The sequence below is a fragment of the Girardinichthys multiradiatus genome, chromosome 1 (assembly GCF_021462225.1).
Source record: "Girardinichthys multiradiatus isolate DD_20200921_A chromosome 1, DD_fGirMul_XY1, whole genome shotgun sequence".
Taxonomy (NCBI): domain Eukaryota; kingdom Metazoa; phylum Chordata; class Actinopteri; order Cyprinodontiformes; family Goodeidae; genus Girardinichthys; species Girardinichthys multiradiatus.
In genome coordinates, this window is record NC_061794.1 from 1,718,065 (window position 1) to 1,744,335 (window position 26,271).

Consider the following 26,271-nt stretch of genomic DNA (forward strand, 5'->3'; position numbering starts at 1 on the left):
TTTCTGCAAAAGATAAGACAGTTAATATGTAGCTCCACACAGGCCTCTCAAGTCTCTCAGTCCCAGAATGAGAATATGCTTGTTTCACTCTCTACCGCTTCAACTGTGTATTTTAATAATTATTGCATGGATTACACATAAGTATATAAGGATATTTATTGTAACTTTTATGGAGTTTACTGTGAGCAGTTACTACATGTTGCATGGATTACATGGAAAGATCTCACCTTATTTTGACACTATTTACATTGTGCGTAGATTCTCACTGAAGGCATCAAAAAACTGAATTAACACTTATGCAATTATGTAGCAGACAAAAAATTGTAAAAGAACTTTAAATATGTTTTATTTTTAGATTCCTTAAAATAGCCGCCTTTTGCTGTGATGAATGAAACATTAACTTTTACCCATCGCTCAATGAACATTAGAGTTATTTCACACTTTTTGTTTACTACATAATTCCATGTCTGTTCATTCATATTTTTCTTGCCTTGCAATACACGGTCTCTGAGGTGTAAGATGGATGAGCTCTGCGTCAACACCCAGGTATGTTTTGAGTATCGGGAGTCGAGCATGCTCATGGTCATGGAGACTTGGCTCGATGCGGACATTCCGAACTCTCTCATCGCGCTGGAGGGATTTCTCTGCATACACACATATGCCTCATATGTGTGTATGTCAGTGAAACATGGTGCAGCAACCACACCGTGCTTTGGTGTGTGCTGGATCACTCTTGGTGGCTGCATGGCGAAGCCTGGGCCATTTGGCTCTGTTCAGGCTCTGCTGGGGAGTGATGTGCCCTAGGATCTCGAAAGGAAATTAGAACAGTACTGAGCAACTTGTTTGACGTTTTGTCTGACATGTGAAACCTTTGTTGTTGTCTTAAACGTCGCATGAAATCCTCACGGAGCCGTGCTCCGTGTTGAGATTCCACTTCTTGGGGAGGGGGCTGTGGGTCAGGGTCATTATTGTGAGGAGAAAGGAAGCCAGGAGGAAGATAGAGTCCAGGCCCCAGTGCCTGCTCTGCACTGAGGGGCTATGGAAAGGCTATTAGGAGTCACCGCCTGAGGGGGTAGTCACTATCCCCTGCAGGTTATAGAAGATTGCATCAGTACATCAGAGCCAAATGGTTGGAATTCCCAAAATAGGTTTTTCACTGACTTACCAAGAAGCCAGCCATTATGTATAGCACCTGCTTGCAGTCTATTCCCTACACTGCTTTGCGACAAAATGAAGGAGTCGTGTGTTGAGCAGGCCATCGTGGCACTAAATTGGTCAGGTACATGTTGGTGTCATATATGACTTGCACATTAATAGAATGCACATGCCTTCCATTTACATACGCAAATTCAAAAAAATAAAGGGAACACTCAAATAACACATCCTAGATCTGAATGAATGAAATATTCTCATTGAATACTTTGTTCTGTAAAAAGCTGAATGTGCTGACAACAAAATCACACAAAAATCATCAATGGAAATCAAATGTATTAACCAATGGAGGCCTGGATTTGGAGTCACACACAATTAAAGTGGAAAAACACACTAGAGGCTGATCCAACTTTGATGTAATGTCCTTAAAACAAGTCAAAATGAGGCTCAGTATTGTGTGTGGCCTCCACGTGCCTGTATGACCTCCCTACAACCCCTGGACATGGTCATGATGAGACGGCGGATGGTCTCCGGAGGGATCTACTCCCAGACCTGGACTAAAGCATCCACCAACTCCTGGACAGTCTGTGGTGCAACGTGACGTTGGTGGATGGAGTGAGACATGATGTCCCAGATGTGCTCAATCGGATTCAGGTCTAGGGAACGGGCGGGCTAGTCCATAGCTTCAATGTCTTCATCTTGCAGGAACTGCTGACACACTCCAGCCACATGAGGTCTAGCATTGTACTGCATTAGGAGGAACCCAGGGCAAACCGCACCAGCATATGGTCTCACAAGGGGTCTGAGGATCTCATCTTGGTACCTAATGGCTTTCAGGCTACCTCTGGCGAGCACATGGAGGGCCGTGCAGCTCTCCAAAGAAATGCCACCCCACACCATTACTAATCCACTGCCAAACCGGTCATGCTGAAGGATGTTGCAGGCAGCAGATCGCTCTCCACGGTGTCTCCAGACTCTGTCACATGTGCTCAGTGTGAACCTGCTTTCATCTGTGAAGAGCACAGGGTGCCAGTGGCAAATTTGCCAATCCTGGTGTTCTCTGGCAAATGCCAAGCGTCCTGCATGGTACTGGGCTATGAGCTCGACCCCCATTTGTGGACGTCGGGCCCTCATACCATCCTCATGGAGTCGGTTTCTAACCGTTTGTGCAGACACATGCACATTTGTGGCCTGCTGGAGGTCATTTTGCAAGGCTCTGGCAGTACTTCTCCTGTTCCTCCTTGCACAAAGGCGGAGGTAGCGGTCCTGCTGCTGGGTTGTTGCCCTCCTACGGCCTCCTCCACGTCTCCTGGTGTGCTGGCCTGTCTCCTGGTAGCGCCTCAAAGCTCTGGACACTATGCTGACAGACAGAAACCCACCATCGTAGGATTAAATGACTACAGGCCTGTAGCCCTGACGTCTGTGATCATGAAATCCTTTGAGCGGCTGGTGTTGAAGCACCTGAAAGACATCACAGGCCCCCTGCTGGACCCCCTGCAGTTTGCTTACCGAGCAAACAGGTCGGCAGATGATGCTGTTAACTTAGGTCTACACTTCATCCTGCAACACCTCAAACACCCAGGGACGTACGCCAGGATCCTGTTTGTAGACTTCAGCTTGGCCTTCAACACCATCATGCCAGACATCCTCCACCAGAAGCTCACCCAGCTCAACATCCCAGCCTCCACCTGTCAGTGAATCAACAGCTTCCTGACGGACCGACAGCAGCAGGTGAGAATGGGGAGCATCTTCTCCCGATCCAGATCAATAAGTACTGGTGCCCCCCAGGGGTGTGTTCTATCCCCACTCCTCTTCTCCCTGTACACAAATGACTGGACCTCATCGGACTCGTCCGTGAAACTCCTGAAGTTTGCAGATGACACCACTGTCATTGGACTGATCCAGGACAGTGATGAGTCTGCATACAGACAGCAGGTGGATCGGCTGGTACACTGGTGCGGTCAGAACTACCTTGAACTGAACCCACTCAAAACTGTGGAAATGGTGGTGGACTTTCGGAGAACACCACCCCCAAACACCCCCCTCACCATCCTCAACAACACTGTATCGGCCGTGGACCACTTCAGGTTCTTAGGAACCACCATCTCTGAGGACCTGAGATGGTCTTCACACATAGACACTGTTCGAAAGAAGGCCCAGCAGAGACTGTTCTTCCTGAGGCAACTCAAGAAGTTCAACCTTCCACAGGAGCTGCTGGTCATCTTCTACACTGCCATCATTCAGTCTGTCCTGTCTTCATCCATCTCAGTGTGGTTTGGCTCATCCACAAAACAGGACAGGTCCAGACTGCAACGAATAATCAGGACTGCAGAGAGAATAATCAGGGCTGACCTTCCCTCCATCCAGGACTTATACAGGTCTAGGGTCAAGAAAAGAGCTGCTAAAATCTCTGCAGACCCCACACACCCTGCACATAAACTGTTTAGAGTTTTACCTTCAGGCCGTCGCTACAGAGCACTGTTCAGTAAAACCAGCCGCCACAGAGACAGTTTTTTCCCCCAGGCTGTTTCTCTGATGAACATTTAATAGAGTACAGCTCGCATTGATGTGCCATCCTGGATGAGCTGCACTACCTGAGCCACTTGTGTGGGTTGTAGAGTCCACACAAGTGCTAAAAGCACCACCAACATTCAAAAGTGACCAAAACATCAGCCAGGAAGCATAGGTACTGAGAAGTGGTCTGTGGTCCCCACCTGCAGAACCTCTCCTTTATTGAGTGTCTTGCTAATCACCAAAGATTTCCCCCTGTTATCTATTCCATTTGCACAACAGCATGTGAAATTGATTGTTAATCAGTGTTACTTCCTAAGTGGACTATTTGATTTCACAGAAGTTTGATTTACTTGGAGTTATATTGGGTTGTTTAAGTGTTCCCTTTATTTTTTTGAGCAGTGTATTTGTAAAACCTGACATTGTGGCCAACTCCTGTTTAATGTTGCCATGTTCTCCCGATTTAGGGAAATCTGATGTATCGACCAGTCATAGTTACAATGTTATCCAGGATGGCAGGTATTATTGCGCTTAGCGCTGGCTGAGATATCCCAGACCTATGGATAATTTTACAGAATTATGTTGAACTTGGCTTCAATGAGACAGTTAACTGATTTTTGATTATGTTAAACACATACTTGTCAGCTAATTTGAAGTGGTAAAAGGCAGTTGGTACGAACCTCAAAGTTGTTAATACCTGTAACTGAACAGGGATCCATTGGTTCCAACGAGTCGGTCTCTCAATACTAGACCCAGTTCAGCAAACAGATCCAAGAGCGAAGCTATAGGGAGTCTAAATCGGCATATTAGCCAGTCATTATCATGGGCCAGGAAAACCTGTTGATCCCTGAAAATGCCTTTTCAGTGCCAGAGCATTCATCGCGCACCATTAAGCACGAGTGTCACCCTGGTGATCATTGGGGAGAAGTGATTATTATTTCACAAAGAAGCCTGTAAATTTGCCCCTTATCTGCTTGGCAGGTGTTTTTGAATATTTATAGCACATCACAATAATCTCCGTTTAAGCAATCATTTAAACAAAACACGAAGTTACCGAGTAGTCACATTACAATTCCAAAAGGAACAAGACATTGACAAGTAGTCATCAGTCATTTTCTACCGCTTATTCCATAGTGGGTCGCGGGGGAGCTGGTGCCTATCTCCAGCAGTCTATGGGCGAGAGGCGGGGTACACGGTGGCGCAGTTGGTAGCACTGTTGCCTTGCAGCAAGAAGGTCCTGGGTTCAATTCCCAGCCAGGGGTCTTTCTGCATGGAGTTTGCATGTTCTCCCCTTGCATGCATGGGTTCTCACCGGGTATTCCGGCTTTCTCCCACAGTACAAAGACATGCCTGTTAACTGGTCACATTGAAAAGTCCTGCTCTAAAAAATATAATGTTGAGAAAAAGTTCTATATTTTTGTCACTCATTTCAGGAAGTGAAACTCACATACACTGCTCAAAAAAAATAAAGGTATACTTTAAAAACACATCAGATCTAAATTGGGAAAAGAAATCCTGCTGGATATCCATACTGATATGGAATATCAATGTGATATGGAATGTGTTAGGAACATAAGGATGCCACATCATTTGATAAATATGAATGCATGAATTACTGCATCAATGTGGCGCGTCATGTAGGCAATCAGCCTGTGGTTCTGCTGAAGTGTAATGGAAGCCCAGGTTGATTTTCTAGCGGCCTTCAGGTCATCTGCATTGATGGATCTTTGTCTTGACAAAACTCCATAGTTTCTCTGTAGTGTTCAGGTCAGGCCAGTTTGCTCGCTAATCAAGCTCAGTATCACCATGGTTATTGGACCAGCTTTTGGTACCTTTGGCAGTGTGGGCAGGTTCTAAGTCCTGCTGGAAAATGAAAGCAGTATAAAGCTTGTCAGCAAAACAAAGCATGAAGTGCTCTACAATTTCCTGCTAGATGGCTGCATTGACTGTTGAATTCAGAAAACACTGTAGACCAGCACCAGCATGACACGGCACCCCAAACCATCACTGACTGTGGAATGTTCACGCTGGACTTCATGCAATGTGAATTCTGTACCTCTCCACCCAGACTCTGGGACCTTGGTTTCCAAATAAAATGCAAACGTTATTTTCATCGTAAAAGGTGACTTTGGACCACTGATCAACAGTCCACTTCTTTTTTCTTTAGCCTAGGTAAGATACTTCTGATGCTGTCACTAGTTCAGGAATAGCTTGACACACTGAATGTGACATTTGTACACCATGTGTAGTATTCATCTGTGCGTAGCGGCTCTTAATGGACAGACTCCACACTCAGTGCAGTCCGTGTGAAAGTCTACCTACAGTTTTCCTTGCTGCTGGTGCAACTTTTCCTACCAAACTTTTTCCTTCCACTTAACCTTCTATGAATATGTTTGGATACAGCACTCCGTGAACTTTTCTGGCAATTACTCTTTGTGGATTATCCTCCTTGTTGACTGTGTCAATGACTGTCTTCTGGTTAAGTCAGCAATGCCCCCTATGATTGTGCTATCCAGTGACCAAGACTAAGAGACCATTTAGAGGTTCAGGAGATCATTGGAGGCGTTTTGAATTAGGTAGGCGATTAGGGTCTGACACCATGAGTTTCCAATATTTAACAATATTCAAATTTTCTGAGAAACTTAATTTTGTGTTTTCATTATGTAGAAGCCATAAATCACAATTACAAGAAATACAGCTTGAAATATTGAATTTCATATGAAATTATTCTATATAATGTATGGGTTTCTCTTTTTAAAATGTAGAACTAAAGAATTTGAACTTTTTCATATTCAAACGTTTTGATACGTACCTGTATTGTATTAAGATTGAAAAAAATCTGTCTTTTAAAGGAAGAGGGGGTGTAAAGACTTGCAGTGAGATGGATGTTGGAAGTAAACACATCAGTCACCTGTTTGCACATGACCTAATTTCACTTGAATTTATAGGTGCGTGCTCAGGTTCAGAGTCTCATACAATAAAGTTGTGGACGTTGACATTAATCTGAAGTACAGTAAAGTGTGAGCAGCTGAGATCAAGGTTAACTCGAGGTTGAGATGAAGTAATGTTTTATCTTTATGAAGGAGGGTCTGAGGTTTGACCAACAGTCTCCACTGTCCAACTTCCTGGAAACCAGCCACCCTCACCTGTGGGTTACTCCCAATTTCTCTGCACCCAATCACTGTAATTTTGTACCATGTTATGTATAGTATAAAAAGGGGGGAAGTATGAATCATTGCCTCCTCTTTGTAATGTCGTGCATGCTTTAGCATGTGATGTTACTTCAGAGAACACGTCTAGGGCAGCTGTTATTTACTGCAATGGGTAGTCATTCAAGTCCAGCTTTCCCCCATAACACGTCAATTTCACAACAAACTTAACCCCAACTTCCCTACCATTGTAAATTGGGTGTATGATTCTGCTGTGTGTGGGGTTTCCAAATGCTGCTCTAGAGTAAAAGTGCCTCAGAAAATGGATCACAATAAATGTTACACACCGAGTCTCAACAATGTAGTTTGAACTTTTATAACTTTGACTGCAAGCTAAACAAAACCGGGAAGCTTTTTATGGACAAAAGCCAAATATGTTGATGTACGGTTTTATCTAATAAACAGGTAATCAAACATTTTCAAGTTAAATGTTTTAGCAGCAGAAAAAATGGCCTCAGAGGAAAATGGGTTAATGGCGAAAATTTAGCTTCCTGGAAGAAGTCCTTTTTACCTGGATGGGGAAGATTCCAGGTAGGATGGGACATGTGATGCCGATCGCCCTGCAGTCATCCAGGAACGTCAGGAACGTGTCAGCCCTAAAGAACAACTGTGTGATGACAAAGTCTGCCCCAGCATCCACTTTCTCCTTCAGGTGCCGGAGATCCTGTTCATAGCTTTTTGCCTCAGGGTGGCCTGTTGGGTAGCCTGCACACAAACATTAATTAAAATGACTGGTACAGATAAATTTTGATGTCTATGTTAGTTTAAAAGGGTGACGGTATGGTGAGAAGCAGGAACCCCAGTTCTGAACCTTGCAGCAGTTCACCATGACAATCCTGAGATCAAACTGATTAAAACTAATTATGGCTATTCTGATGATTTGTGTAGTGATTTCTGTGTAGGGATTTTCCTTGATAAAATGTTTTATTTAGAAACAATCTGGATATAGAAATCCTCTTAATCATTCAGAAAGCACTGTAACTGAAACGTAGAACACTGAGAAAGCTCCATAGAGCAAGATGAAATTCACAAACTTATAATTTAGTCCGCAGGAAAACTACCACATGTTCAGACCAGTTTCAGCTTTCTTTCTCTTCAGCAGTTTAAAAACATACCAGCAACACAAATGTCAAAGTATTCGTCAAACTCTGATCGAATGTGTCTAACAAGGTCAATGGCGTAGCTAAAGCCTCCTTCCTCGTTCTCCCAGTCATCTCCCACTGGATCTGTGGAGAACCGTGGAACACAAACACATTATTTAAAAAGTCAGCCATGTTTGATAATCAGTCAAAATTATTCTTGTTTACAACATTACTGGTGATAACGATTAACTTATGTAGATGGTATTAAGTGGTTATTGGTTTTAATGGTTACCGTGGTAGCAGTACGGCATTATATGCATCTGAAGAAATATTTCTGTCAAAACTATTTTTGTTCGTACATAAAACATTGTTTCAGCCAAGTTTCAACAGACGTCAGTAGAAGGTAGTGAAAGTAAGACTGATTTATTAAAACAAAAGTACCCACATGTAGCTGTATTTTGGACTTTACAACTGAGCCAGGAAGGCTTTTGGAAGATGTTTTATCCTCACACCAGTATATGCAGAGGGAAACTACATGAGCAGTCCTCTCCTCCAAATGTCTAGAGGCTAACAGTAAAAGCCTTATCTAGGTATGAAAGCACTCTGAACCTCAAAAAGCATAAAACTAAATCCATTTACACAGTCCTTTCGGCGTATGCCAGGTTCAGGCTACTTATCCCTGACGTAATTAATACATAAGGCATTCTGACTTCTTTAGTGTAAGTGTAATGAAATGATGGAAAGTATTAAAACTACTACTACACAGGAGCAAAGACTGGGGACAGTGGTAGGGGGTTGTCCTGTAACCGGCGAGTTGTCGTTTCGAACCCCTGCTCTGTCTGTCTAAGTCGTTGTGTCCTTTGGCAAGACACTTCACCCGCCTTGCCTGCTGATGGTGGTCAGAGAACTCGGTGGCAGCCTCACTTCTATCAGTCTACCCAGGGCAGCTGTGGCTACAATGTAGCTAACTACTTTCAGCATGTGAATGAATGGGTGGATGACTGATTGTAGTGTAAAAGCGGATTTGGGCTTTCTGGGGACTTGATCAAGCTCTATACAGGTGCAAGTCATTTACCATTACTACCACGCAGGTGCAGAACCAAGAGGATGGCGTTTTCCATGAAATCTGTGAGCAGGTTTAATGTCACTTCTGTTTAGAATGTTACAATGTTTTTTGTTTTTTTTCAGCTAAAATGAAGAGAAAGATTAACATCTTACTTCAATAGCAGTGAATGCAGCATTAACAAGAAAGAAGGTTATCAGGAGATGCAGAGAATAATGGAGAGCACTCAAGTTCTTCTCCAGAGAAGAAAATATACAGGTAAAGTTCACCACCAGCTTTATATAATTAACCAACGTATTTTTAACATTCAGGGAAAATTTAGCTATTTGTCTTCAAATGTGGCATGCTGACAAGTTTAACATTTTTGTCCAAATAAACAGATGACCTTTATAGTGACAGTGTTGGAGGAGATCCCCCAGGGAGGTCACAGTATGGTAGTCCCAAGCTACAAGTTCCCTTTTTCCTGAGCTGATATTTTAGGAAGTTATGTAGTTGTGATACAATAGTTTTTTAAAATGCCACATCTCAGCCAACGGACAAAAAGATTGAATACCAACAAGGACACAGAAGTGGGGTTGGGCCCTCAGGGAAGTCAAAGCATGTCAAAGTTGGTTCTGAAAACTGTTTATTTTTCTATGTAACATTTTATTTAACCATAAACTGAAAAGAGAAATACAGTAATGAATTACTCAGATTGATATACAAACACAAACTTATACTCTTGAAAATAGATTTTTTGTATTATAGGAGTGAAGGGAAAGTTCATTATTTGTCTCTGCAAGTCATTTATGAGTCTTCTATGCAACGAGAAAATGACAAAAAGCATGGCTCAATCCTTTTGTGTATATTATGAATAACCATAAATTATTAACTAAGCAGTCAGTCGTTTTCTACTGCTTATTCCATAGTGGGTTGCGGGGAAGCTGGTGCCTATCTCCAGCAGTCTATGGGCGAGAGGCAGGGTAAACCCTTGACGGGTCGCCAGTCCATTGCAGGGCAACACACAAACAATCATGCACACACTCATTCATGCACCTAAGGCAATTTAGAGCGACCAATTAACCTAACAGGCATGTCTTTGGACTGTGGGAGGAAGCCAGAATACCCGGTGAGAACCCACGCATGCACGGGGAGAACATGCAAACTCCATGCAGAAAGAACCCGGCCGGGAATTGAACCCAGGACCTTCTTGCTGCAAGGCAACAGTGCTACCAACTGTGCCACCATGCAACCCCTTAACTAAGCATATATTTATAAATATAGACATATATTTATTAATATAGCAAGGCCTTCAAGAAAATATTTTCTGACTTTAATGAATTATTTTGAAAATATGGATGTTCTTCTTCGAATTGGCTCAGATCAGTTGTTGGCCACTCCTGTAAGAAACGGTCCAAGCCTGTCCACCCCTATGTAAATTCTCTAGCTCTGCCACAATCATTATTGGTAGAATCAATGGTGAAGTTAGACTGATAACTGATGAATTTGAAGAAAATAATTGAGAAATAAAAATCTCCCCGTTACATACAGTATTAGGCAACAATATTTACCTTTACCTGAGTGGAGTTGTTTCATTTTGAAATTATTAGTTATGAGTAAGAAAAATGTTTGTAAGACAGTGCAATTCATATTTTAAAAATGGCAACATATTTCTTAATGTCAACTATGCTTGCAAAAAGTTGGCAAAATAGTGTAACATTCTTGTTCCAATTAACTGGTTTATTATGTTTTCTACTCTTAACATCTGAAAGCTGTAATCTGTTTAGATGTCTGTTAGATGTCTGCCGTTTCGAACCCCTGCTCTGTCTGTCTAAGTCGTGTCCTTGGGCAAGACACTTCACCCGCCTTGCCTGCTGATGATGGTCAGAGAACTCGGTGACGCGAACTGTATGGCAGCCTCACGTCTATCAGTCTACCCAATGCAGCTGTGGCTACAATGTAGCTAACTACTTTCAGCGTGTGAATATATTTCCAAGTATTCTGTCGGTTTTTGAAACACTAAATTTTGGCTTGTCTATGTTTATTGCACACATTTTAACCCTCCCACAGTCCTGGAGGGGTCGAATGGACCCGTGTGCGCTACTCAAGTTTTCTCGTCTCTTCGTGGTTTTCCCTCACGCTGGGCTGCAGGGAGCCCTCCACATCACATACCTGACCACTGCCCTATATTTTTGGTCTTGTGGGGGTCAGAGCAACCCCGCGTGCAGTTCTTTCTGGCGCCTCCCCTGACATCTGCCTTGCTCTGTACTGGCGCTAAGCCAAGCCTGCGGGTGGGTTAAGGATGTTAGAGAATTCTTTGTAGTCTAAGAGAATTTAACCAAACCATGTAACATGATCCATTCTAAAACTTGACAATGTGTCAGACCACAAAAAGACATACTGTGAGGTACTCTGCTGAGTTTCTGTAGGCATTTCTATGGTTACAGAGTGTTGGTAGCTCACATCAGCCCGGAACACTAGTAGAGCAATGTAACCTCTTAGAAGTCTAAATTAATTTTTGCACTTTATCTTTCTCTTTTTTCTTTAGATAGGAATTTTCTGGACCTGTCAGGCAACAGGCTCTTTTATCACCATAGGTGTCTTTAACAGAAAAAAACAAAAAAAACAAAAAAGAAAAACACACATTGAAAAAAAAAAACTCCCTAATTCATACCATTTGATAGAGCAAATGCTCTATCAAATGCTATACCTCCTCTTAGAGCCATGATGTTCTTCAGGCCCAGATGCTTTGCTTTAGCCAGGTAGCCTGTGATCTTCTCCTTGTTTTGGTTGCAGCAGGTCAGGTGGAGGACACTCTCCAGGCCACAGTAGTTCACTGCAGTACTGGCAATCATCATGGATGAAGTCTCTTTGTCTGAGCCTGGGTCTCCTGCTGGGTGCCAGGTGATATCAACAAAGAGAGGTCCTCCAGAGCCCATACGGTCAAATCTGTTTAGGACATGAGGTGCAAAGACCATTTTCTTCATCCCAACCTTGTATAGATGCCATTTTTAAAAAACAAAAATATGAAATTGGCTCTGTGTGTGTATGTGTGTGTCTCTGTCTGTCTGTCATACAGCAGATGACTGTCAGAAAAATTAAGTAACTCTTAAGTCCAGCCTCAAATATCCTAGACATGACTTTAAGATACTGTTTATCTGCTGGATGTGCTTCTGTTCATCCCAAACTTGTCCACCTTACTTAGGTTTTAAGCAGGATATTCTATCATGGTCAGAAACAAGAAATGGACCAAGCAAAATTGAACAAGCAGTCAAAGTCACAAGTACAGGTCTGCAAGCCCCTCAGAAAGCATGGAGGAGTATCAGTCAGATTTTTGTACCTTGAGATTAAGTTGACAGCCCCACTTGTTGTGCGAGGAGGGAAGAACTCCAGAGAGAACCACTGATCTCCGGAATCAATCCTCTTCCTTATCTTTTCCCGCAGTCGGTCAGAGCGATCAGAGTCGACCACTGGTGTGGAGCATCGGGAGCTCTCCTTGGAACTCTCCCCGCTACTGTTGCTGGCTCCGCTCGAGTCACCTTTACTTGACTGCCAGCAGCCATCAACCTGTTGAACTTGGTTCACCATGATGAAAAATAAAGCTGGAAAGAAAAAACAAATCTAAATGAAAATTTCTTTTTGAAAAATCCAGTTATATTATTTTTTTTATTTCACTTTATTTAAAACAAACGTTAAATTCTGTATTGAGTTTATCAGTATAGGCATTTTATAAAGTCATTAGCATTTCTTTCTTTGTGGATTTTATAAATTAGGATTTGGTATAAAGTTCTTAATTCGCTCCCTGCTTTACACTACAATAAAAAATAAATTGAAAGTGCTCTACTTTGGGAATATCCAGTCATGTAAAGAATTTTCAAGTTTACAATGATTAAAAATGAAGTGATTCAGCATTTGTGTTCAATCGTGAAATCTGTGCCCTTAAAATTTAACTTGGTTCAAATGAGGGATACATTTAAAATAAAATTTTAATTCATTCCCATAATCTTTTCTAGATTTACTTAGGTGGTACAGATTAATTATTGCAGTATGTTGTATCAAAGCCATCATTTGAGTATTTTGTGTTTATAGTTTACATGAATGTTTTTAACTTATCTATCTGTACTGCCCACAATGTTTTTACTTAATGCACTGAATACTTTCTCAACCTACTGAATACTATCTTATTACAATAAAGTCTGCGTTGTATTGATTCTTTAACTCCTCCTGGAATTGTCCAACAGTTGTAAAACTGATTCAAATAAACCCAAGTGATGAGATTTAAGTTTGGTTTTACAAACCCTTTTTAAAGTGCCTGTGAGATTGAATATTTATGATAAATCCAATTACATTTATGGATAGGAAACATTCATACCGCTGAAATGAAAAATTGTTGAGATGTGTGGTCATAAATTTCACTAAAAAAGGCACTTCCAGACTACTCCTATGCCCTCTTTATGATGTGAAAAGGAATCCCCAGCACATAAACTGACTGAGGCTTCAATGGCTGACAACACAGATATTAGCAAAGAATCTGATGTTTCTTTAAATATATTTCAGTCACTTACAGAAAGAGAAGCAGCACAGTCAGAAGAAAGTCATCTGTCATCACCAACAGGAAACCGAACGAGAACATCTGGATTTCGAAATAATTCTCTAAAGATTAACTTGATCCATATCAATAAATACAGACTGCCTTCAGTGCGCATTCACTGAACTGTGTTTTGTGCCTTTCAAATGCTGTGAGCCTTTGAAATAAACACTCTGAAGACTAGTCTTGGGAGAAATCGATTTATTGAAGCGTTATCTCACTCTATTGATAATAGATTTCCACAACAATATATTGAATAAGGGTTAGGGTTATATATATATATATATATATATATATATATATATATATTATATATATATATAATATAGGTCCTTCTCAAAAAATTAGCATATTGTGATAAAGTTCATTATTTTCCATAATGTCATGATGAAAATTTAACATTCATATATTTTAGATTCATTGCACACTAACTGAAATATTTCAGGTCTTTTATTGTCTTAATATGGATGATTTTGGCATACAGCTCATGAAAACCCAAAATTCCTATCTCACAAAATTAGCATATTTCATCCGACCAATAAAAGAAAAGTGTTTTTAATACAAAAAACATCAACCTTCAAATAATCATGTACAGTTATGCACTCAATACTTGGTCGGGAATCCTTTTGCAGAAATGACTGTTCAATGCGGCGTGGCATGGAGGCAATCAGCCTGTGGCACTGCTGAGGTCTTATGGAGGCCCAGGATGCTTCGATAGCGGCCTTTAGCTCATCCAGAGTGTTGGGTCTTGAGTCTCTCAACGTTCTCTTCACAATATCCCACAGATTCTCTATGGGGTTCAGGTCAGGAGAGTTGGCAGGCCAATTGAGCACAGTGATACCATGGTCAGTAAACCATTTACCAGTGGTTTTGGCACTGTGAGCAGGTGCCAGGTCGTGCTGAAAAATGAAATCTTCATCTCCATAAAGCTTTTCAGCAGATGGAAGCATGAAGTGCTCCAAAATCTCCTGATAGCTAGCTGCATTGACCCTGCCCTTGATAAAACACAGTGGACCAACACCAGCAGCTGACACGGCACCCCAGACCATCACTGACTGTGGGTACTTGACACTGGACCTCTGGCACTTCTGGCATTTCCTTCTCCCCAGTCTTCCTCCAGACTCTGGCACCTTGATTTCCGAATGACATGCAGAATTTGCTTTCATCCGGAAAAAAGTACTTTGGACCACTGAGCAACAGTCCAGTGCTGCTTCTCTGTAGCCCAGGTCAGGCGCTTCTGCCGCTGTTTCTGGTTCAAAAGTGGCTTGACCTGGGGAATGCGGCACCTGTAGCCCATTTCCTGCACACGCCTGTGCACGGTGGCTCTGGATGTTTCTACTTCAGACTCAGTCCACTGCTTCCGCAGGTCCCCCAAGGTCTGGAATCGGCCCTTCTCCACAATCTTCCTCAGGGTCCGGTCACCTCTTCTCGTAGTGCAGCGTTTTCTGCCACACTTTTTCCTTCCCACAGACTTCCCACTGAGGTGCCTTGATACAGCACTCTGGGAACAGCCTATTCGTTCAGAAATGTCTTTCTGTGTCTTACCCTCTTGCTTGAGGGTGTCAATAGTGGCCTTCTGGACAGCAGTCAGGTCGGCAGTCTTACCCATGATTGGGGTTTTGAGTGATGAACCAGGCTGGGAGTTTTAAAGGCCTCAGGAATCTTTTGCAGGTGTTTAGAGTTAACTCGTTGATTCAGATGATTAGGTTCATAGCTCGTTTAGAGACCCTTTTAATGATATGCTAATTTTGTGAGATAGGAATTTGGGGTTTTCATGAGCTGTATGCCAAAATCATCCGTATTAAGACAATAAAAGACCTGAAATATTTCAGTTAGTGTGCAATGAATCTAAAATATATGAATGTTAAATTTTCATCATGACATTATGGAAAATAATGAACTTTATCACAATATGTTAATATTTTGAGAAGGACCTGTATATGTATACATATATATATATATATATGTATTTATATATATATATATATATATACACATATATATATATATATATATATACATATATACATATATATATATATATATACATATATATATATATATATATATATGTATATATATATATATATATACATATATATATATATATATATATATATATATATGTAATCAGTCTAAATATAAAAATAAACTAACTTTGTTGCATAGGTGATTTAATTATAGCGTACTTGTATCATCTTAGGCTGTGTATTGGAGAATGGGTAGCTTTGAATGGGTAGGACAAAAATAGCTGAGCCCAATGTGGATAATCCGGGTTGGCAACAAATATCTACCCATCTGGGCCCCACACGTTTATTGGCTGGGCCTGATTTAGGGCTCATCTAAAGCCCATCAAAAATCCATCAGTTAAAGCACACTTGGGGCCACCACGGAAACTGAGGACAAATGTAGGTGAGCCCCACCTGAATTTTCCAAGTGGGCCCCAAATATTAGCCCTGCTACTCCCCACTTGGGCCCCACATGTGAGTGTTTGCTGGGAAGCACCTATGGCATCGATCTTCCGAGTCACACCACTTAACCTTTAATCAGCTCAAATCCACAAACAAAATACTTAGATAAAATCTTTAATATATAATACAAATCTCTATTAAAAATAACTTAAAAATGTCTCCTTTTGTGATTTTACTAATTAAATGTTTACAAATCAAACTGCATGTGTGATCTAACGTGGGGTAACGCAATGGTCCACAAAAACTGGTCCTTAGGGACAACCGCCCAGCACAACTGAACTGACTGCATTACGCCTTTAGGATGCCATCGTGTTCTGCAAGAGCCTGTTAGTGAGCCACGCATTTAAAATGTTCACATTATTTAGAAGCATGAATGTGATAACGCAGGATTTACAAACAGGGCAGCCTTCCTACCTGCTCCGGCCCTTCAGCGTTCAAGGAGCCTCTATGATAACGACGGATCCACGCGGGCACAGACAGAGGCAGTAATCTCTCCGTCTCCGATAGATCATGCATGGGGGGAGCTGTGGCAGCTGCAGAAACTGTTTCCAACCGGAAGATAGGTGCGTGCTGCACTAAATGTGTCCCCTGTTGGACCGATAAGGCTGAACTACGACACACATTGACCGTAGCTTCTGCTGAACACGCCAAACTAATAGCTAGGTTTGGAGACGGAACTGAATGAACACAATTCTCCAGCCTTTTACTTGCCTGAAAAAGAGCTGCGGCTGCAACAACATGGAAAAGTTGTGCCACATTCACTGCTCATCGGAAATGCGAAAAAACTCAATAAAAAACTCTGGGAAGGACGGATGAGGAGGGGCATGGCGAATGCCTTTACAGCCAAATTCTTATTTGTAAAACACTTTACTCTGACAAATGTAATAAAATGGATGGGTACAGTTATTTCGTGATTATTTTCTTATGGTATGGTAAATTACGTCGAACATCAAATTATAGAAAATATTTAATGTAAATCAGCTGCAAACCGAGAACTTAAAAATAGTGAAGATTTCCGTCCTTTCCACAAGCTGTTCGCTCTACCGCCCCATGTTGGCGGTCAGATGCCTCGGAGCCCTACCGGTCCTTTGGGACCCCAAAACGGTTACACACTCTATCTAAAGACTCTTAAAGGAACGACTCTCAACCAGTTTCTAACTTTTAGCTCTTCAATCTAAATTAAGGCAGAGGAATGATTACAGAGATCAGCACTGAGGCTCCCGTCTCGGACCGTCGCCGTCTGTTAGAGGATGACGAAGAGCCTTCAAAGAAGGTCACATACAGTTTTTATATCTGGCACTCCAATGCCATGGATGTGCTCTCCCTCAGTGATTATCAGTATACTATGTGTCACCATTGTGGTGTCTATCTGTTAGATTGTGTAGTAGCAGGTGTCCATACTTGTGTGCTGTAGCTTTCTAATCAACCCAGTTATACCAGCTGCTCCACTATCAAACCCAGTGCCCCAGCTTCAGGTCATTTATGACAATCCTTGGGCCATTTATCTTTGTACTGTATGTTTATGAGCATTCTTATCCTATTCTAACAAAAGGGAAACATTAGAACTTATATTTTATTTCACTATAGTATATATGGGAAAAACAGCTATGAGCATATTAATAAAGGTTATTCCTAACAAAGCAAAGGCCGAAGTAAAATATTTTTCCCATTTCAAGTGAAGGCAGCGTGAGAACCGAAGTGCAGTATTGTGGTCAGGCCAGCCTCCACTTTATGGGGCGCTGTTGCGTTTTTACAGCATATCTTGGCCTCAAAGAATCAAAGAACAGTATAATGCTCCAAAAGCGTGGGCCGCGTGGGGGGGGGGGGGGGGGCGGAAGGGGCAAACAAACGGGGAAAAAAGGCAGAGCAAACGCAACTGCTTGTTAAAAATGTTGCTCAAATGAAAAAAATGTTTTTTTATTAATATCAACTCTTATATAATTAGAGAACCACAGTAACACTTACTTTTTTTATCATTATTATTAAAACATCTAAAAAAGTTGTTTTGTGATGACACTTGTTTGTTTTTTTAAACTGACATAATTAGGTCATTTGAAATGAATGTGGTCTCAAACTATAACTGTTATATTGTGACCGTGCTGTAACTTATAGCCTACTAATAAGCTAAACAGTTAAACCAAACTGTTTCTGTTGACTCTTTACTTCTTATGTTAAATATAAAGAAACATCTGACTTGTGATATTCAAACTTTTACTCAATGTTATTCATACAGGTATTATCTAGAAATAAAAAAGTTGGTATTTTTTATGTACAATACACTTGTTTATAAGTGGCAAAGTTCCACACAAAAATCATTAGAAGTTCCAGAATTTCATTCCAATAAAACATTGAAAAACTTTATTCTTAAAATAGCCTCAATGTGAACCGTAAAGTTTAAAAGTTATTGCCTAAAACTTGGCAGGAAACTGAAAATAGTAATCCAAGTATCTGTCTTAAGTGGCAGCAGATCTACTTTACAAAAGTATATAGATAGTAAATTATTATTATAAGTAAATGCTGCTCATTTCTCTTACTCTGTAATAGGCATTACTAAAACTAAAACTAAATAAAGACAAGCAGGAGATAAAATTGAAGCCTCATTTTAGAAAGCGGCACAGGCTTTGCTGGGGTCTGGATTTGACACACAGGTGCTATGGTACCACCGGTCACAAACAACACATTGGATCTGTGAGAATAAATGCAATAATAATCAAGATCAATTTTTACATTGTCAATTTTTACAGTTACTGTCAACAAACTGTATCAGGTACCACTTTTGGGGTTCAGGGCCCATATTCACAAAGATTCTCACAGAGAGCTCCTAACTTAACCTAAAAAATCCTGGCAATGTGTTCTAGCTTAAGATCGCTGCTGAGAGCAACTCTGAGAAAGGAGATGACAGAAATTCCTATCTAGGTGAGGAGGTGTGGTTGACCCTGTTGCTAGGTGTGACAGTGTTTTCTAAGAGCTGTGATTGGTTGTTGAAAAAAAAACCTCAAATGCACTCCTAGTAATCATTAGAAAGAAATTAACCAATGATAGAATTTAGACTGTATTCAGAAATGTGTAACTCATGATGATAAAACTTACCAAGATTAAATTGATTGCACACAGCACCAAATTTTTGAACATAGCTTATTTATATGCTCATCATCATTCTGATTTGCTTATTATTATGTTTACCATAATAATACAACCATGCTGGTTGTTTTCATATGGCATCTATTTCATATTAATTAATTTCATATTACTATTATAATTCACCATTTTACTGTGATTTCTTGCTTGTATAATGAGGTTTAGTTTGGTAAAATGACCAAAACAGAGAAAAAAATGTGGAGAAAACCAAACTGAACAGAGGAGCAGAGCCTGCTGGTGGAGGAGAAGAGAGGAATGTTGAAAGGTAATTGGGTCCTGAGATCCTGGTATGAACAAACAGGCATTGCTGCGCAATCAATGTGTCGTTCCCTCTGCTTTCACCCACCAGCCTGGAATGCGAGCAGCGTGGGAACCTGCTGCATTCAGAAGCTAGAGTGGAGATTGCAGCACACCAGAGAACTTCCCCACAGATGGAGGAGCGTTGCAGATGACCATTTAGGCCAAGGCTACTGACATCATCATGTACAATACATCAAATACATCAAAGTTGCCTCATTTACATCTTCCTTTTATGTATGTAGTGCTTCGATTATTGGACTTTATCTTGTCTTGAGTTGTATTTATTTATTAGGTCCTTCGGCATTTGCAGCAAGATGCTGCATATCTTCTATAAGTCTGTTGTGGAGAGTGTGATCTCTTCTGCCATCATCTGCTGGGGAAGCAGCATCAGAGCCAGGGACTTAAAAAAGCTCAACAAACTAATAAAGAAGGTTGGCTCTGTTCTGGGGACTCCTCTGGAACCTCTGGAGATCATTGTGCAAATAAGGAATCTTCATAAAATGAAGAACATTATGGAGAACCCTGATCATCCTCTTCATTAGACCGTCCTACAACAACAGAGTGTCTTCAGTCAGAGGCTTCTCCAGATCTGCTGTAAGACAGACGCTACAGGAGATCCTTCCTGCCCACAGCAATCAGCATCTACAACGGCTCTTTGAAGAAACCTTCATAATGAGCTACAACAACATTTAATTTCCCGTTTGCGATTAAGTTTTTTTTATTTGAATTGAATTGAATTGAATAGAATTGAATTAACACACTCTTTGGCTCACTTAAAGTTTTTCTTTCCGTTTTATTTTTGCTTAGTTTAGGTGATTGTTAGGCCCTGTTTTGTTTTAATTAATTTTTCTGTAACATAATTTCAGGAGAAATAGATGTTTTTACTATTTTTCATGTGAGTCAATAATTTATATTATTAGTCAGCACATCACTTGTGTGGCACATTGAGGGCACACTCTTCTGAGCAAATTCTTTGTACTGCACTTTGTTTATATGCCAAAGGGAGCTTTTTGTATAACATAGGTGATGCAGAAAATCTTTCAAAGGCAATCGTATGTCATGTTGTCAGGAATGTTACTCTACAGTTTTGTGGTGTTGTGTTTTCAAAGACCCACAAGACTAAGAAAAGAACTCCACAGAATTCCAGTTATCAGTAAAAGTAATAATGGAGTAAAGATAAAAATTCAATCTGGGAGACTCACCCTTTCTCCAGCTTCACCCAATTGCTTCTCCGTGTGTCTCCACACCAACCAATCAGCTACAAGTCTGCAATAATCCTCAGCCAATGATCCTTCAAGGTTCCGCATTTAAGTCTCCCATTCATGGATCTCTCTGCTGTCAGTCGAGCTTTGACCCTCCTCCGCCCCATTGCCTCCATCGGATTCTCAGTTCCATTACCATCAGGCCTCCTCTCCATCAACAGTACCAGATCCAGAGGAAGACAATTGTAATTCTAATCCTAAGACGTTCATCAGTTCATGCAATATCAGCATTCATGTCTTCCTCTGGGGTCTGAGCGCCAAACAAATAAACATCCATTGTGTAACTTCTCTAATCGCATTTTGTGTTTCTTATTGTGAGTCTCTACAGGTTTGAAATTTAGTCAGTATCACATTTTGAGTCTTCAAGCACTAATTATCCATTTATAAATTTTAGGATTTCCACGCATGATTGGGCGCATAGATGGCACTCACATTCCTATCACTGCTTCTTAACTAAATGGAGATTATGTGAATAGGAAGTCTTTCCACAACATCAATCTGTAGGTAGGTCTAAATAGACTTAATTAATACAAATGTAGTTGACATAGCAGCTAATGGTAGTTTTGTACGGTGAATTTCATATGTGATGCGGCCCACATAATCAGCAACATGGAAGCCAAGTGGCCCGGCCTGTGTATGACTCATGTATTTGCTCATGTAAAGGTCGTGAATCTACATTAAAAAATACAGATTCACAAGCTTTAATTAATTTTAAATCAACATTTTCCTCCTATTGCAGATGAAATCTAAAGTGTGTTCTTTTGCTGTCCTAGTAGAGTACAATGGTTACCTCCATGAGGACATAAGGTACCCTTGTCAGCCCTATTTGCTGACTCTTTACCCTGAGTCTGGCCACCAGTGCCATTATAACATGGCTTACAGCAGGACACAAGCCAGGGTGGAGAACTATAGGAACGCTGAAGGCACGGTTGCAGTGCCTACGCAGACTCGGTGTCATCCCTGAAAGGGCCTGTCATATAACAATTCATTGTGTGATTCTACACAACATATCCACTCTTAGAGGTGAAAACCATCCTGTTTATGAACAAATTGTTCCAGATGGCAACATGGACCATGATGTTGACATGAAAGATGGTTGAGCAGTTAAGAGATGCAATATGTTATAACAATTTCTGAGTTACCAATCAATTCTCAAATAAAGACAATAGTCATTTCATTTCCTTAAGTGTTCTTTATTGCCCACATTTAACTGATGCTCCAGCAGTTGTATTGTTTTGTTATCTGCAGCTGCTTTTTTTTGGTTTGCTTTTTGATAGCACATGGGTCTATCTTTGCCTGTAAGTACACCTTACACCAGCAAACAAAGTGTCTTCATCATCCTATAATGATAGATGATAAATTGAGTTTACTCTAATCCAGCTCCACAAGAGACAGGACACCATCCACAACTAATAAAACAAACATAAGAGTGTTAAATTACACACTTATCCTGGACAAGTGAACCACCCAATTTGCTTGTTTTCTGTGGGGTTATTTCCAACACTGTTAGGGTCACACCACATTTATTTGGTTATATTGCTTCACATTTACTTTACCTTACATATTAGATATGATTACTATCACTCTTGTATCATTAGTCACAAATTGTATACCTACAAGAGAATCCATGTCAACTACTATTTAAAATGGATGGGTGGATGTTTAAGAGCCAATACTGGGAAAATGATTAATGTAAATATCAGTTATTATTTCAAAGACTAACCTCTAAAGTAATTGATGGTGTCCTCAGGGATGGTTGAGTCAGATGACTTCCCCTCAGGAATAGGTCACTAACTATTGTGACTGAGGGCCATCTTTTCTGCCTCTGATAGTGGTGGTGGACTCCACCTGTTCGTCTGGCCTTTGCCTTTTTCCCAAACGCTATAGTGGAGCTCAAACTGGATCATGTTCGGGAAGCACAAAATTACACTTATGTTGGAGAAAACCTCTTGCCTCTCCTGATGGATCTTTTATTCTGGAAGCAAGACAGCTGCGTGAAGCTGACACCCCACCCACTTGAAAAATTCCAGCAAATAGACAGAATGGTTAGTGCTTCGTTTGTGCAGGTTTGTGCCGTTGAAATTTTTGTTTGTGCTGTTTTGGTTTCTGAGATATTAAAGATTATTTTTTAGGTCATCCAGAGGTCACCATCCCCCCATTTTACTCCGAATTGAACCGGAGTGGGCTCATTTTTTAGTGCTTTGTTTGTGCAGGTTTGTGCCGTTAAAATTTTTGTTTGTGCTGTTTTGGTTTATGAGATATTAAAGAATATGTTTTTTTAGGTCATCCAGAGGTCACCATCCCCCCATTTTGCTCCAAATTGAACCGGAGTGGTTTTAATGCTGTTTGTGCCGCTTTTATGTACAAGCTATATAATTTTCTTTCAGGCGATCACTGACGACTTAAATCGATGACGTCTATGGCCTGCGCTGAACATCATCACCACAAAGCAAGCAGTTATTAATTTCGTGTTTTTCTTTCATCATGCAAGTTAAATTGTGATTTTATCCGATGTTGTAAAATGTATGCCTTGTTATAGTGTTTTGCACTTTATTCCTTAATAAAGATTATGAAACTTTTTTTGGTCTCAAAGAAATTTGCTTTAAATATGTCTACTAAGTCACCAATACATTTATCTTTCTACACAGTAATTCAATATTATCCTCTCACAAATGGGGAAAAATCCACCAGCTGCAGCTTACACATTCCTTGCCCAAAACCTGACATGGTCTGCGACCACTATGATGTAATGTTTATAATTTCAATAACTGTTCTGTGTTACTGTTGTGGTTTTAATAATCTAATTCAGCTCGTGTACGCTGGACAAAAGCGGAAGTGCGAGTAGGTCATTGGCTCAAAGTTCATAACAAAGTCATTTACTTTTTGTTTAAATAAAAATTTAAAATGCGTCAAGCATTAATTTCTAATTTCTGACATTAAATGTAAGAATTTTTAAAAGCGCTTGGCAACTTTGATATACTAAGTTCTCACGCAATGTCATAGGGATTGGCTTCACCCACGTACTGACCCCCACCACTGACCTTGTTTTGGCGGTAATTTAAACTTTTTACTACACTTGTTCAAGGTAAGTAAACTAATAATGTTTTGGTTTTAGATAAAACACTGTTGCCACTGCAATCCAGCCCCTGATTAGAAGAGAGGGATTCATGGTTGCATGCCTTGCATATATATATTTCTGTAAACCTGCAATTCAATTACATTTTAAGTCCAGACTTTTAAAAAATTTTGAAACAAAGATTCTGCAAGGCTTCATCTTGCAGCTATTCCATTCATTTTCAGTCATTGATGTTTAGGCACATCAGTAGACTCCACAGAACTAAGACACATTTTTAAAGTTGAACAGATACTTCAATTGAAAATTCACAAGACAAGTAGTAGTAAAAAATTCAACATTTAAAATAAAATAAAAACATACTATAATTACAACACAGCATAAATGGCATACAGATTTGAGAGAACAATTTAAACTGAGTTTTTGAGTTGTGATAGAATGCTGAAATATCAATGTTTTGTGGCTTTGGGAGATTATATAGGCCAGAATAATATTTTGATTAATGCTAATCAAAGCCTTTTCATTCTTTAGCCATCAATAGACAGGGATTCCCTTATTGCAGTTCTGTGCAGTTCAAACGAAGCTATCCTTCTAAATGGCAAAATAGCTACTCCAGCTGCCACTATTTGGACAGTATTAAGTCAGCAGCTGGAAAACAAGATGTCTCCAAAAGCCCTGTACACTTTTGTAAAGTCTAACAGACACAACATCTGGTCATGTTTGGAGATCAGTGAGCAGGAAAGTGATCGTGAGAGCAGTGTGGACACAGAGTTTGACTCTGGCTCCATTTCTCCTGGACAGGACGACTGCTCAGGTTTTCAGCTTGAAGTTCCTTTTGAGGAATGGATCAAATTTGTACCTGAGAAAGTGGAATATAATGACAAGTTTTCATCATCTGGCAAAAGGGAATACATGATTTTGAAGCCTGGCACTTGGAGTCTTGTAATTAACCATCTGATTTGGAAAAAGATCAAAAGTACATTTGTGTTCCAGAGAGCAAAAGTTTATCAAACTGTCACAATCAACTACATAGATATCAAAGGCTTCTGTAAAGAGTGTCAAGGCCGTATTAAAATGACCTGTGCTAGAGAGCCAACGGTAAACAGCCCAATGCTGCTTCAGTGTTCCATAGAAGACACTGATATCTCCCTGCACACTGGGCAATCCAAGAGGTTCATGTCTGGAAACCTTCATGCACAGATTTCAAAAGAGCTGTGTGAGGGCAGGATGGAGCCGCCTGTATGGAGGTCAGCGAAGGCATCAGATTTGATGGATATTGGAGATGCTGAGCCAAGTCACCTTCCAAATTTGGCCACCCTACGAAAAGCTAAGCAGATTTGGAATTAGGTGACTAAGATCCCATTTTGTCTTTGCAGTTATTAAAATATAGCACACCTCACAGTGGTAGTATAAGAGACATTGGTCTAGACAAGTTCTTCTGCCACTATTGGAGTAAAACACAGCTACATGTGTACAGGTCCTTCTCAAAATATTAGCATATTGTGATAAAGTTCATTATTTTCCATAATGTCATGATGAAAATTTAACATTCATATATTTTAGATTCATTGCACACTAACTGAAATATTTCAGGTCTTTTATTGTCTTAATATGGATGACTGTGGCATACAGCTCATGAAAACCCAAAATTCCTATCTCACAAAATTAGCATATCATTAAAAGGGTCTCTAAATGAGCTATGAACCTAATCATCTGAATCAACGAGTTAACTCTAAACACCTGCAAAAGATTCCTGAGACCTTTAATACTCCCAGCCTGGTTCATTACTCAAAACCCCAATCATTGGTAAGACTGCCGACCTGACTGCTGTCCAGAAGGCCACAGAGAATCTGTGGGATATTGTGAAGAGAACGTTGAGAGACTCAAGACCCAACACTCTGGATGATCTAAAGGCCGCTATCGAAGCATCCTGGGCCTCCATAAGACCTCAGCAGTGCCACAGGCTGATTGCCTCCATGCCACGCCGCATTGAAGCAGACATTTCTGCAAAAGGATTCCCGACCAAGTATTGAGTGCATAACTGTACATGATTATTTGAAGGTTGACGTTTTTTGTATTAAAAACACTTTTCTTTTATTGGTCAGATGAAATATGCTAATTTTGTGAGATAGGAATTTTGGGTTTTCATGAGCTGTATGCCAAAATCATCAGTATTAAGACAATAAAAGACCTGAAATATGTCAGTTAGTGTGCAATGAATCTAAAATATATGAATGTTAAATTTTCATCATGACATTATGGAAAATAATGAACTTTATCACAATATGCTAATATTTTGAGAAGGACCTGTATAAGGCACTGTCCAAAAAATGCCCCTCAGTAGTTTGCTTTGACGCAACTGGCTCAGCTGTGAGAAGACTGGTGAGACCAAATGGTACATCTGGCCACATCTTCTTATATCAAGGCGTTCTGACAGGGGACA

The 26,271-nt window shown here is 40.4% G+C and overlaps 1 protein-coding gene across 2 annotated transcripts in view; it reads right to left on the reverse strand.

Annotated features, from left to right (window-relative positions):
- mthfr (methylenetetrahydrofolate reductase (NAD(P)H)) overlaps positions 1-16,935 on the reverse strand; it is a 39,989-nt gene extending 23,054 nt beyond the window's left edge. Inside the window, exons 1-5 of one of the 2 annotated variants that reach the window (XM_047372656.1) lie at positions 16,470-16,935; positions 12,337-12,598; positions 11,707-11,945; positions 7,988-8,092; positions 7,384-7,577 (exon numbers count right to left, since the gene is read on the reverse strand). In XM_047372656.1, the coding sequence (XP_047228612.1) occupies positions 7,384-7,577; positions 7,988-8,092; positions 11,707-11,945; positions 12,337-12,584 (786 nt within the window). In that variant the 5' untranslated portion in view covers positions 12,585-12,598; positions 16,470-16,935. Of the gene's footprint in view, positions 1-7,383; positions 7,578-7,987; positions 8,099-11,706; positions 11,946-12,336; positions 12,599-16,469 lie in introns of both variants that reach the window. The other variant, XM_047372647.1, reaches the window with a different exon arrangement.
- Positions 16,936-26,271: the final 9,336 nt, after the last annotated feature.